General features: G+C 40.2%; 1 protein-coding gene across 4 annotated transcripts in view; it reads right to left on the bottom strand.

Moving 5' to 3' along the window:
- LOC146705215 (receptor-type tyrosine-protein phosphatase zeta-like) overlaps positions 1–14,591 on the bottom strand; it is a 93,408-nt gene that overhangs the window by 66,767 nt on the left and 12,050 nt on the right. For all 4 annotated transcript variants that reach the window (XM_085462823.1, XM_085462824.1, XM_085462826.1 and 1 more), the window contains exon 2: positions 6,217–6,279. In XM_085462823.1, the coding sequence (XP_085318949.1) occupies positions 6,217–6,279 (63 nt within the window). The remainder of the gene's footprint in view (positions 1–6,216; positions 6,280–14,591) is intronic.

The raw sequence follows: 14,591 nt of genomic DNA, 5'->3' as shown, positions 1-14,591 counted from the left end.
AAATGGACTCATTCTAATATAGCGCTTTTCTACTCTCTTGAAGCACTCAAAACGCTTCGCACAATACCTCATTCACCTCATTCACCCATTCACACAAGCACTTTTCCGTATGGTTTTACATAAGTGCTTTCTATCTGACATTCACACACATTACACATTACACATACTCTGATGGATGCTTCAGAGAGCAACTTGAGGTTCGAATCTTGCCCAAGGATATTTGGCATGCAGACTGGAGCAGCCAGGGATCAAACCACCAACCTTCTGACCCATTCTACCTCCTGAGCCACCCCAGTGTTCATCACAGCATCATCAAAACATTGTATGATATAGAATCTTTTGGAAAAGAAGGGACTTCTATACACATTGTTTCCCTCAGAAATCTGACCCTAAAAACTATGTCAGGGTGTTATTACACAATAGCAATGTGTTTTCTTGTTTTTGGTTTGTTCTGTGTCATCTGAGCAGTATGAAAAGATCTGGATAGACCACAGGGTGTAAAACCTTTGGTGATACTAGCTACTGTACATCAACTCAGATTAGCTCACCTTTACTTATAAAGCTAAGGTACTTAACCACAGGGAAAATAGTACCAACTGGTAAATATTGGGTTGGAACTGGGGGAATATTGCTGCCAGCGGAACTGGTACAAAGTGGATAAAATGAAATAAAACAGTTCAAATGTGTTCAGCGTTTCAATAGGGCAATGATACACAACACAGATCAAAGCTGGTTGTGGAAAGGATAAAACAGACCGACATTTTTCCAAAGTGATTACCTCAAACCTGCCAAAACCAATAACTTTTAAAGTCAGCAGAAAAATTATGCTAAAAGCTTGTGTGCTTACCAAAGGTGTCTGGTCAAGGGACATTATGCTAAGGGACATTTAAACATAGATTAAACATACGCAAATGATGTGTACTTTATCCATATATACTAGTGCTGTCAACGTTAATCTCGTTAAAATGACGTTAATGCCATAACCGCATTAACGCGGCAAATCTCCGTTAGCAAGTTAGCGTGGATCGCCCCGTGCGTGGGGATGCAAGGTGTTTATGCACCGTGCACGTTTTACAAAAATTAAAAGAACACTTTTTAATCATAGTATAGCATCAAGTCAGTTAAACTTCTGTGATATTGAAGTTTAACTGACTTGTAACATTGATCTCGTCAGTTAAGTAGGACAGCGGTCTCCAACCTTTTTTGCGCCACGGACCGGTTTATGCCCGACAATATTTTCATGGACCGGCCTTTAAGGTGTCGCGGATACATACAACAAAATAAAACTAGTACCGGTACCGAAAAAAAAGAAGATTTATTCATAACACACGTGAAAAGACCCAGGAAAACAGAGTTAATGATAAAAACGATAACAAAATAACGCTGAAAACCAATAAAAACCCTGAAAACCATACATTTCACACCTGAGCCTCAACTCTCGCGGCCCGGTACCAAACGACGCACGGACCAGTACCGGTCCGAGGCCCGGGGGTTGGGGACCGCTGAAGTAGCTGACCAGATTAGGTTGTTAATCAGTTTCAGACCAGTGTCTAATATAACTTTGTTCCTTTATGGCTTTGCTTAGCATAGAACTCACTAGAACATCCTTTTGCCACTGCTCAGTAACAAAAATAGTTATGAACCCCTAAAATGAAACCCAGGAAGTGGTTACAGGAAGAGGGTGATAGATTGTCTGAAACAGTTAGAACAAGACAACACTAACTGGACATCATACCCAGGGCTATACCCAGGGGAATCTACACCAAGTCTGTATGGTTTACAGAAGATTGGTAAAAAGTGCACACCTTTAAAACCAATTGTCTGTATAATCAACTATGTCACCTATGACATCTTAAAATCTTTTGTCTTTGATTCTCAACCCCTTGGTAGGCAGCTCTGGACACCACATCCAGAACATTTTGGATTTTGTTGAGAAGGTGCGAGATGTCATTACAGGAGCAGATGAAACAATGGCCTTATATGATGTTACATGTGTCTTTATTTGTATTCCAGTCACGGAAGCGTTGGAGGTAGTTTGTAAGAGATTACAGGATGACCTCATCCTCTGCAACAGGACTACTCTCAGCATCGACCAAGTGTGTTTACCTTTGGAACTGTCTTCATTACACATATTTTACATACAAGGGTCAGTACTACACACAGAAACATGGGTGTGCCATGGGCTCCCCAATTTCTCCCATTGTGGCCGACTTGTACATGGAAGAAATTGAAAAGATGGCTCTCATCCTACCCCGGAACATCACCAAGTCATTGTTTCAGGTTTGCGAATGTCAACTCTGTGGGAAGCCAGACAGAAGACTGAAAGTGATGCTTGTGATGTGTCAAAGGTGTAGGAATTATTGACAAAGTATTTACAGAACACCATTATATAAACAATTCTCTTCTTTGTATTTCCTGAACTTTATGACAATGTTAAAATGAGGGTTTTTTGCTTTTCTTATTAAGTGCTTGATGTTCCACAGCCACGCTTCATTTGTATTACATTGAAACTATCGCCACCTCTTAAAGATCGTGAAGCAAGAGCTTTCTACAGAGAAGAAGCAACACGCCATCTCAGCCAGTCTCTAAAACTTTCTTAGTGAATGCTATTGATGTGTTTTGTCTTTTAATACAATTAAATACGAAATATTTATAAAATATTTGGAATATACTGTATATATTCATTGATCCTGAGATTACTGTTAAAATCCTGTTTATAAAAGTATGCAGTCCAGAGTATGTTACTAAAATGATTGTTAAGACATCTGCCCAATTTGTGACATCATTTTGAATTCATAACAAAGACCAACTTAAAAATATGGAGAAGTCATTTCCACTTTAGAGAATGATCGGAGAAGTCAGAACATGCTTGTTTAATTCATTTGTGTTTGCTCAGTCAGAGAAGCAGTTTTCAGCACAGTTCACGTTCATGAAAACTCCAACATCAGAATATCACTCCTTTTATCTTGGGGTAACTGTGAGAGCATTGTATTCTCCTCTTTGAAACAAATTTAGATTTTTTGTTGAAACTGACCCCTTTTTTTTCAACAAAAACTGAATATCAAGTAGGAAAACCTTACATTTATCAATCTAACAGTTGTCTATCATTTATATAGCCACTACCAGAACCACTGTCCACAATAAAAATACAAAGATCCATGAGTACATCAGATGTCATCAAACTGATGTACCTATGTACTTAGTGAATCCATCAGGGATTCAGAAACCTGAGAAAAAAAGAGGAGCAAGAAAGGGAAGCATCGTGGAAGTATGTCTGCATAGGTTCTCATTTATCCAGATCATAGTAGTTTAAGAAGCGTGGAAAGAAAGTGATTGGAGTTAGTGAAGTTTTGATGAAGACACTGCACCTCTCATCCCAGAGGCTTGTTTAGTTCTAAAACCAAGTGTTTTAAGATGCTTAAGCAAAGATAAGTTGTAAAGATAGATGTAGCAATAGCAAAGCGACAACAATACCAATAAGTAGGAACATAAGGAACTCGAGGGGTCAAGAGCCGGAAGAGGAGCTAGAAAAGATGTGGAAGATGAAAGCAACAGTGGTCTCTGAGGTAATTGGAACACTCAGGGCAGTAACATCCACCCCCCCACCCAAACTTTGTTTGGCTCCAGTAGATTCTAGGAATGTCATCTGAGATCTCTGCAGTCTTATCTGAGGTCTAAAAGAGCATAGTCCTAGGAACATAGTTCTAAATACTCCTGCATATATAGTGGTTCATCCAGTGGTTCTATCCAATCACCCAAAATCTCAAAATATGACGATGACGATTTTGCACGATTTTGCATAAAATGAGAATCACGATTTTTTGGCTTAGAATTGAGATCACGATTCTCTCACGATTTTCTTTTCCAGTATAAATATTTATTGCACTTATTAGCTGCACATCAACTTCGTAACAGTTGAGACTGAACATAAAAACAATAAATAAACATAAAAACAACAAATGTCTCACGCTTTGTTGTTGCCGCAAAATGTTGTACTGCTTGAAATCCCGTTTCCACCGTTGCTCGACACTGCGTGTATAGAGCAGGTAGTGCAACAATAGAAAAATAGTTGCGGGACGGCACTGTGTAGCGTTTGTCTAGGGTGTTGATCATTTTCCTAAATCCCTCGTTTTGCACAGTGTTGATGGGAGCCATATCTTTGGTCAGGTGATAAGTGATAGCCTCCGTAATTTCTTTGTGCCTGCGGGAGTTCGACGTGTATAGGGAAGCGCTGTATAAGGTTCCCGTTATTGATGTTTGGGTGGTTGACCGGGACGGATTTTCTCCTGTCACTTTCTCGTCATCCCTGACGTGCTCAACGTTGTTTTTTCCCTGCTAATTTTAGCATCACATGGCACAGCTTCTGTATCACGTGGTATAAGGCTCCGCCCTTGTTATTTGTTGAGCAGGAAGAGTGAGCGCTTGTTTTCATGCAGATTACGTCCCGGATCAAAATGCGATACAATCGTCGTCATCTTTTTTCTTTTTCTTTTTGTAAATCGTTGTCATTTGGAAATGAGATCGCTCATAAGTATGAATCGAGATCGCGATTTTCTAACGATTAATCGTGCAGCTCTAATGGTGACAGAAGAAAAGTCAGTTTATCACCAGTTTTTCCTTTTCCCCCCTTTCTTTTTTGGAAACATGAATCTTTCAAAACAAAAACTGGCAGTCTGATAGGCCCGTATTTGATCATTAAGAACACATAAAGGGAAGAAACCTCTCGCCTAAAAATCAAGTTTCAAGATTAATGTAACAGCAGCTAAAGGGCAATGCAGTCTGTATTGTTGGTAGTGATGTCCAGTACTGGGTGTGGAAGTCTTTTAGATTTATCTTTCTGCTCTTTGTTCCTTTACATGCCACTGAGACTCTTTATTTTAGCTAGAGCTTCTATACCTACCATACTCTTTTGGTGTTTGCTTAATGCATAACAGCATGAATAGGCTTGCCACAAACTTTAAACAAATAAAACAAATAAAATGTATTGCCAACTACTGCACAAGTAAGAGACAAAAACAAAATAAAACAAAACAACCCCCCCCCCCCCAAAAAAAAAAACAAAAAACAAAAAAAACAAACATACAAGACCTGGAGCACGAAAAATGTGAAAAAACACAGACACATAAATCAACAATTTTCCAATAGTATGTGTGAGAGAAAGGACAGCGTGAGAAGGAGATGGGGAGAGAGTGTATGAGTCAGGCATTCTCACACGCAGTCACTGTGTCTTTGTCACAAATGTACTTGATAATTAGGGTAACTGCAATGATGCCCCCCAGAAGCCTGAAGGCAGACAGCTCCCAAAAGTACACACGACCTGGTCACCATGTCCCACTTGGGCCAAGGCCCAGCAAGCCCCAGACCTAGACCCCACCATGCACACACACACGCTCATACACTTCGTTCACTCGCTCTCACCTACCAACTGATGACATACAGAGAGACAAAGACACGTGCAAACACCCCCCCCCCCCCCCCCCTTGGTGTTGGTGAGCAGATGTCGCCCTAAACCACCACAAACTGCTTGTTGCCCCTGATCTGAGGCAGAGTGTGTGAAACAGGGGTGTAGGAAGATGTCCCCCTTCCTGCACCCCTGTGTGTAATTAAAAAAGGAGGACGGGGGGGGGGGGGGGCATAAGGCGCATCCGTGTATTCATGAATATCCGTTACACAGGGGGCCCTTTCATGGCCTTACACACTAACCTACGCAATCCACGACACCCCTTCAAGACTACGTGTGTGAGTGATGTGTTGTATGAGGGAGTGTGGAGGAGGGAAGGATGGGACAGGTAAAACCAAGAGGTTGAGGACTACCCCCGGAAGGAGGGTAATCCTCTACCTCCTGTGGCTCAGTAGGCACCCCCATCTCCCACAACCTGCCATGGGTTAGGAAAAGGTTGGTCCAGGGCCAGCAATATCAATGCCCCAGAACACCACCGTGTTCGGGGTATCACCTATTCCCCCACCACAAAAAGTGGATTGGAGTTTGCAGACGAGTCCCAAGACTTCACCAAGCATCCACTCAGTTTCAAAAGACCCACACTAATAATATATATACTCAAGAGTCTTACCAAACAGCAGTGTACACAAACACATAACAAAATGAAGACCTCCCAAATCTGTTGACACCATGTTGCTCTACTAATTCAGGAACGTTCTGAATGCACAGAAGTTGCTTCAGCATTTTTGTTTTGTTACCTGTGATTGTTGACTCACCTGCGTACGACCAGTCAATGTCTTCTGAAAATTTGCGCTGATTCCTGTATCCATATCCTTCAGCTGCAAGACAGAAACAAATGGTCACCAACACATGTTCCACATAGAGTATTCAGTTTCTTTATCTATAAATAGTAGAACTATTTACATAAATTATTTAACATATCCAAGTTAACTACAATAACAGTGGGTATTTTATTTGGAGATTAAGTATCGGAATTTCAGGAGCGGGGCCACACCTCCAAACACGCTCCTTCCGGTTGTCATCTATATAGGTTCGCCCAGTTCTGCAAGCTGTTCATTCTCGTTTACGTGCCTCACCCTACCTCCGAGTTTCAATTCTTTAACTTCTTCTCTTCTATTTAGTTCATGGGGATCTTTTTGTTTGTTTGTTTGTTTGTTTGTTTTTAAATACACAGATGTGACAGATTTGACTTGGGCACGCAGTCGAAGTATATTCTGCAAGATATTTGAGTAATTATTCATTTTTAGCTTATTTTTTTTCATTAATGTATTTTCTCTCTATAGGCCAGGCTGCTGTGAAATGGACTCAAGCTCCACCATCATGGACTGCACCTCGTATCAGGAGTCTTTGCTCTACTTAAGAAAACTGTTACTTTGAGTTGAAGCGTCATTTTAACCAGAACCTTCAGGTGGTGGAGAACTTCATGGATATTATTAAAGTCCTACGGCTGAACAAGAGGTACTGCCACCAAATTAAATTCAAACTGTTGAATGGAGCTCATTTGCAGGACAGGACCTGATAATACTGCTCAGATATATCAGAAAATTTTTGTTGCCACAAATAAAAGGGCTGCTGCCCAAACATAACGCCAGTGTGTGCGTGTGTGCTCTGGGGTGTGTGTCACAGTGCCATTTTTTTGTTAGTGATAAAATTTTGCTACTTTTTTACCCCCATTTTTTTCTTAATAGGGCAGAGATGTGAGCATGAACTTGCTCTATAGTGTGTGGCATATTAATTCGGGAGGGTGGTGAGGTTTCTGGCTGTGCTGCGAGTGAGTAATTGCCAGTCAATGTAAATATTTTAGACAAATAAAAAAATCTTTGCTAAAGATGTAAGCATTTACTATTTGTGGATGAGAGGAAATAAACTTCAAATGGCAGACTTTTGCTGTACATTATACCTCTACAAAAAGATTTTCTTTGGCAAAAGTGGCAGTCTAATGACAGTCTGGTGTTGTGCTCAAGCCAACATGGCACAGTCACAGACAGAAGCCGTGTTAAGATGGAGACACAAGCTAAAATGCTGCCGAGGTCTGGGGTGTGAGGTCTGTGCTGTCAGTAGGGCCAACCCTGACAGGAAATTGTGAGCTCTGTCTCTCTTAAGCTGGAAATGTCAGCCAGACAAGTGTAAGTAAGCAGTTCTGACATGTAACACCTGTTTGCTCTGTAACCAGTATATCAACAAGAGCTTATTACAGTCTGTTCCTGTGTATGCAGATGTCTCTGTGCATACATATATACACACTGGCGTCACACTCTCCCTAGCTAACAATCTGTCACGAAAGTGTTAAGAGCACTAAACTTTTCATTTTAGATTAAATTTCAGGTTATCAAAGTTACACTCTAAGCTTAATTCCCAACAAGGCAAAGCTGGGAACCTAGGCCAATGACAAATAATTTGTCTGGATAATTTGATTACGCATACTTTATTTGTTGAGTTTGTAGATTTTTTTAACCTCTCAAATGATTCAAATATACTTTTAAAAATTCTCCGTTTTTGTGTCACAACATATCCACAAGGTTACAATTTCTACATAATAAAGGAATTGCCTGTTTTAAAAAAAACACAACAAAACAAATCATTCAAATTTCATCTTTTGTGTGGCTTGCAATCAGAAACTTAAAAACTTGGATTTTTGTAACATAGACAATTAATAACTAGCATTTAATAACCTGGTACAAGTTCATGTTAGGGACATCTGTTTAAAAATAATCATAAAAAACAACCAATAATCAAAATGTTTGACAATTAATGTGAATAGAATTTAATCAAGAAATAATTATGCTCTCTAGCACTCTTCTTGTAAAATAATAAGACTTTTATTTGCAGTGCATATTAACAGGAACCCAACAACTAAATTGAAGTTTTAAAAGTCACATATACATCTATACACTTTCCCATATTTGCTTTAACTTTGTAATAGTCAAAGCTTGTAAACTCAAATTAAAAATGACAGTTGTCTCTGAATTTACAAACATATCTCAAAGCTGTGAGAATTTGTGCTCTTTTTAAGACATTTTAGCATGTTTAATAGATCAGAAGTAGCACCAGATTCCTTTTTAGTCTATGAGCATGCAAGAGAAAGATTTTTTTTGCAACCATACCTCAAATTCATTTTTTAAATGGTAGTCTGGTATCACTTTTGCTCTAACTGAAAGCACAAAGTAACCTTATTTTCCAAATTGATTGGGACAGGTGACTGGGATGGATGACATTATGCTAAGTTTGAGGTAATTAGCACATTTACAGTCCATGATGTTCAGGTTTTTTGACAAATCATATTTTCCTTTGTTAAGTAAACTCGGCAAGCAAAGCGCTTGGGAACCTCTGTGGAGGGAGCATAAAATGATGTCACACTACACAATGTGGCTAGTGTTTGTTGCGCTGTTTGGAGAAAATATTCCTGAAGCCATCAATAATGAAGAAAAAAAAGGTTTCTGTTATAGAGCAAAAGGGGATCAAGAGAGAAAAGCTGATTTTAGAAGAACAAAGAAGTGAACATGGGAGGGTGACTGAGTAGGAGAGATGTAATTCAGGTCTTGATGATTGGGGGTGGTGGGTTAACATGCTTACTGGAAAAGAGTGAAGGAGTAGAATAGATTCTATGGAGAATTCTTGCTCAGCGCCTGTACGAAATAGAAAAAGACCACAACTGTGTCACTGTGTTTATTCAGCGGAGAGTGGCCGACTCTGTGCTCCGGTCTGTGGGAGCCCCGCAGCCTCCAGCCAGAAGCTGAATAAGAGGATTAGCTAAACCCTGGGAGAGCCAGGACATCTACAGGCTGTGGGGTGAGAACTGGTGCTCATGCCAGAATGTGTAACAACCCCCTCCCCTCTACTTCCACCCGAATCCCTGACCCTCAGCTCTTGATGCCAACGAGGATTTGAGCATGGTGGGGGTGGTATTAGTAATATTTTCATTGGATGAATTACTGGTAAAAATACAGGATGAATTATTTATTTCTATGAAAATCCAATGAAAGAAAAAACAACAGGAAAAAAATTAATTATTTCATACACACAAACACTAACAAACTCTGAATATGATCTCAAACCATTGTAAACGACTGATTACTATATAGCACTTTTTTAATCTACTCAAATAGTACTCAAAGCACTATGCAATACGCCTCATTTCAGTCACCTGTTCACACACATACATAGAAACATCGAAGTTATTTATTGGGAACCAAGCCCCAGTGCATTTGTTGAAGGCACTGAATACCATCATAAAGTGATGACACCACCATGGTTCGGCTCATCTCTGATGGAGATGAGACAGCGTACAGGGCGGAGGTAGAGAACTTGTCCCACTGGTGCTCAGAAAACAACCTGAAGCTGAACGTCCTTAAAACAAAGAATTCCTAATGGACTTCAGGTCTCACCTTGACGGACAACACCAACGTCCTGGTAAAGAAGGACCAGCAACAGCTGCACTTCCTTCGTGTCCTAAGGAAGAATAACCTTAATGAGAAGCTGCTGCTGGCCTTCTAATGTTTCTCAGTGGAGTGTGCTCTCCTACTGCCTGGGTATTTGGTATGGACAGACCACTAATGAGAACAGGAAGACTGCACAGAGGGTAATTAACACCTCCCAAGAAATAATTTGCTGCCCTCTGCTACCCCTGGAGACCTTCGTCAGGAAGGTCTCAGGAAAACCAGTGCCATCACAGGGGACCCCTTGCACCCCGCTCACCACCTGTTTGACCTGCTGCCCAGAAATCCTGCCTCACCAATCTAAGCCATGGTCTGAGTAACCTTTATCACTCAGGCCACTCACACACTGACTCTTCGCGGACCAAGTCTTTCTTTGCACTGCCTCTGAGCACTTTGCAACTGTTTTGTTCTCCAATGTGTGCCTTTGTCTTATTTTTGTATTTTTTTTCCTCTTGTTTTGTGTGTATACACACATACATACACACATACATACACACATACATAAGATACAGTCGGTGTGGAGCACCTACAATTTCGTTGTACATGTACAATGACAATAAAGTCCTATTCTATTCTAGAAGCCAGGAGGATAAACCAGCTGCTCTCCATTGAACCATCGAAGGTGTACACTCAGTGGCAGGGAAACTATAACAAACAAGGCTGGAGATGGAGCAATACTGGAGGACTATGTGGGAGAAGGATGTAACCCATAATAACAATGCTGGGTATCTGGTGGTGCTAAGAGCAACCATAGCAACCTCCCTGAACAAGCGTCAACAGTTGCAGATATCCAAAAAAGAATGAAGCATGAAGAGTTGGACAGCACCAGGCCCTGATATGAATCCCACTTACTGGCTAAAGAAGCTAACTAACTAACAATGAATGTCTGGCTGCACAAATTAACCTGCTGCTAATGAATGAGACATACCCAGAATGATTAACTGAAGGCCTGGCAGTCCTGCTTCCCTGGACCTCAAAAGAAGGAGTCCTATCCAACTGCTCTGTCTTGACTGCACTTCTGCGTAAGCGTGAACCAACCCTCAGTCAGAGTATTGACAAAACTGGTTATGGATACAGACTACAGAATAGAGCAATCGTGAACTGAATCCCTTTTTTAAAGAGAGATTATCCCCTTTTCTATTAGTACTGACTCGGATTGACTCGTCACGGTTCACCACGGTTTTCCATTAGGTCATAGTAACTGGTACCAGGCACTTTTTAGTACCTGCTCAGCTAGGGTTCCAATTGATCAAAACAGGTACTAAAATGTGACATCATCAGACTGCATGCCACCAACTGGTGTGTCGCAGTCGTGTCAATAGTAATTACATCGCAGGACGTGCAGATTCATTGCAATGACAACAAGCACGCAAACAAGGTACTACTGGGCTGGAAAGCAAGTCGATGTGAGTCGAGTCACGTAGATCCATGGCAAGTCGACCTGAGTAGGTACTAATGGAAAAGGGACTTTTGATTCAAGCCCCACTCCCAATGTGCTACTCCCCCCTCTTCGGACAAGATTTTGCATTTTCACACTCCTCCCACCAAAGTGAAAAACTTCCTGTGTCGTTCTGGTGCTAAAGACTGTATACCCCAGGGAGCCTAACCATTTTAGACCTGTGTTTTTACTTTTCCCACTTGATGAAGAGTCTGGAGGGGATCAACAACCTCCATTCTCTTGCTGCTGGACCCCTGCTGTTTGCTTACCATCCTGGTGTTGGGGTGGATGATGCAATCCATAGAATTACTTTTTGGCAAGATCACTTTCACAGCTGTAGAGTACTAGAAGCACTGTGACTGCATGGACAATGGACTACCTCATCAAAAGACTACAGTACGTGAGGCTTCAGGTCTGTGTGTCTGAAGTGGTGATATGCAGCATCAGGGGCCCTCAGGGGACGGTCCTCTGTCCCTTCCTTTTTATCCTCTATACTTCGGACTTCAGATACAACACCACAAAATGCCATCTCCAGAAGTTCTCTGATGATCCAGAGTATCGCCTACTTCATCTGGTGTGACCTCACCACCTGCTCATTAACACCAGTAAAATGCTCATTGACAGCATAACTGTGGTTTGGACACTAAAGTACAAATCCATTTACCAAAACAATAAACAGGACTAGTCACATAACACTTATGCTCTGTACAAGGTGGGCCAAAGTTGGCTTCATCAGCTGGGCAGGCTGAGGTCTTTTGGAGTGTGCAGAAGTTTAATAAGGATCTTTAATGACACTATGATGGCTTCTGTTATCTTTTATCTGGTTGTCTGCTAGAGAGGTAGCAGCATGGAGAGGAAAAGGAAACAACTTAATAGATTGTTAAAGAGGGCCAGATTTTTAGCATTTAGTTATAAATATTAAGCAAATAGGTGGTTTAGTATTTTGCACAAGTGTTTCCAGGTAAACATCATACATCGTTTTACACACAAACTGTCCCAACATTTAAAAAAAGTTTAAAAAAAAAAGTATTTCAAAGGCAATAACTGCCCAACTTTTGAGATAAAGCAAATATTTGTTGTCTTATTTACTCAAAATTCTGCCTTTTCTAATGTCTAATAAGTCCTGCAAAACTAAGCACTGAATTACCTTCTTTTGCAGATTTCCTTATTTATAAAGCATGTCTTCTAAGTAGAGGTGTTTTGATTCTAATCTGATTGTACACACACTGACGAAAGAGTTTGTCAAAGGCCCCCAGAGAAGCTCCTTCAACAGAAAAACAACTTAATTAAACACTGGACTTAAATGGATGGAGCAGAATGCCAGCACTGTATCCCAAAGAAACAACAATGAGAAGGGAAGTGTGAGGATGAATGTAAAGCCCTCTTTCTTGGATTAAATACTTTGTCAACTTAATCCTCAGTTGGAGAGTAAATCAATTGAAAATGGTATGCCTAGGGACGTCGGTTAGAGCATGTAGTGAAATCAAAAGACTACTTCATGAATGAATTTGACGATTTTAATGCTGCATCCAAGGCATGTAGTATTTCCAAGTTGCCAACTAGGGAAAATGGGCAGTAAACACTGAAGTAACCCACCAAAAGTAGTAGACCAAGGTTGAATGAGAACCTCATTTTAAGACTGTAAAATATCCACACAGGATAAAAATACTGTTTAAAATACATACATATATTTATCACTCCCACTGCACTTTATATACATATATAAAAATAAAACTCTTGGTGTATCTTATTGTATATAGTAACAATCTTTATATAGTATATTTTACTATTGTATCGTATAGTATTTTTCTTTGTTGTATACTATTTTAAAAATATTTTTCCGTTTAAATTATTTTTTTTTTCCAATAGATCTCAATTGTACCTTGTGTCCCACGTCCCTTGCGATACTGTAACAAGTGAATTTCCCCAATGTGTGATCAAATAAAGTCTATTTCTATACTGCTGAAAGTATTCAATCACTCATCCAAATCATTGAATTCAATAACTTCCACAGCCACGGGTGTATAAAAATCAATCACCTAGGCACGCAGACTCCTTTTACAAACATTTGTGAAAGAATGGGAGGCTTTCAGGAGCTCAGTGTGGCACCATAATAGGATGCCACCTGTGCAACAAGTCCAGTCATTAAATTTCCATTCATCCATCCATCTTCAGCTGAGAGAATCAGAATACTTTATTAATACCTGAGGAAATTATGGAATGCAATCTCTCCACTGTGTCCTAGGTCTGCCCCAGAGCCTCCCTCCTGCGGGACATGCTGGGAACACCTCACCCAGGAGGCATACTAATCAGATTCCTGAACCACCTCGACTGGGTCTTTTTGATGCGCAGATGTCCAGTATGCAGTTTCCACTCACTGATAACTGTGTTATATTTATAAATTGAAAATGAACATTGTGTCTATAGAACACATATAATACTGAAAATACCCATTTTTATATTAATATGCCAACAAAGGCAGCACAACACCAACAAAACAACATTTGACTGAGAAGATATTGTGATAATATCGTTACAGTGAAGAGCAAAGTATCAGGGTTCAATGGACAGGTTTGAATCAGCTTTAGCGTAAAGAGCCATTCAAAAGTATGTCTGCAAAAAAGGAATTTGAAATTTAACATATACAATGGACATATGAATAAAATTTATCTAAGACTGAATGGCCAGCTAACCAAAAGTTATCCATTATTTACGAGACTACATGAATAACATTTATTTTTCCCCTACTCTAAAAAGCTCAGTTCTATCTTGCACTTAATTCCATCTAGAAGTATTTTATTACCGAATTCACATACAGATAAGCTTGTAAATGGTGGCTGTATAATGGGGTATTTATTAGAATAGTGTTTCCCATTTGTAGCATACAGACCACAACTTGAAAAAACATGGGTTCAGTCTCACAGGAAAAAAGATGATTGAGTTTTCTGTCCATAGTGTTCTAAGCAGGGCGTCCTACCCGCTGACCTTCTAAAGATTTCAGTGCCACATCATCTGCAGGGGGCAGCCACAGCCACCCTGCCTGCAAGTTTGCAGCCAAACATCAATTGGTTTTTTACTTGCATATATCCGTTGTGATGTGTGTGATCATCATCAATAACACAATCACTGACTCATTAACAGGCGGGCATTTGCTCTCAACACCTTGGACACACATGACTATTTTGAGAGATGACCTAATTTAAATTAGCAGCTAGGGGGCAGACACAGAGGAAATTATGGATTTGTCCTCTCGTAA

Source organism: Copadichromis virginalis, linkage group LG7 (genome assembly GCF_057382275.1).
Source record: "Copadichromis virginalis isolate Kocher_CV1m ecotype Utaka linkage group LG7, C_Virginalis_male_GT1.1, whole genome shotgun sequence".
Classification (NCBI taxonomy): domain Eukaryota; kingdom Metazoa; phylum Chordata; class Actinopteri; order Cichliformes; family Cichlidae; genus Copadichromis; species Copadichromis virginalis.
Note: the sequence above shows the minus strand (reverse complement) of the source record. Positions and strands in the feature narration are given on the sequence as shown.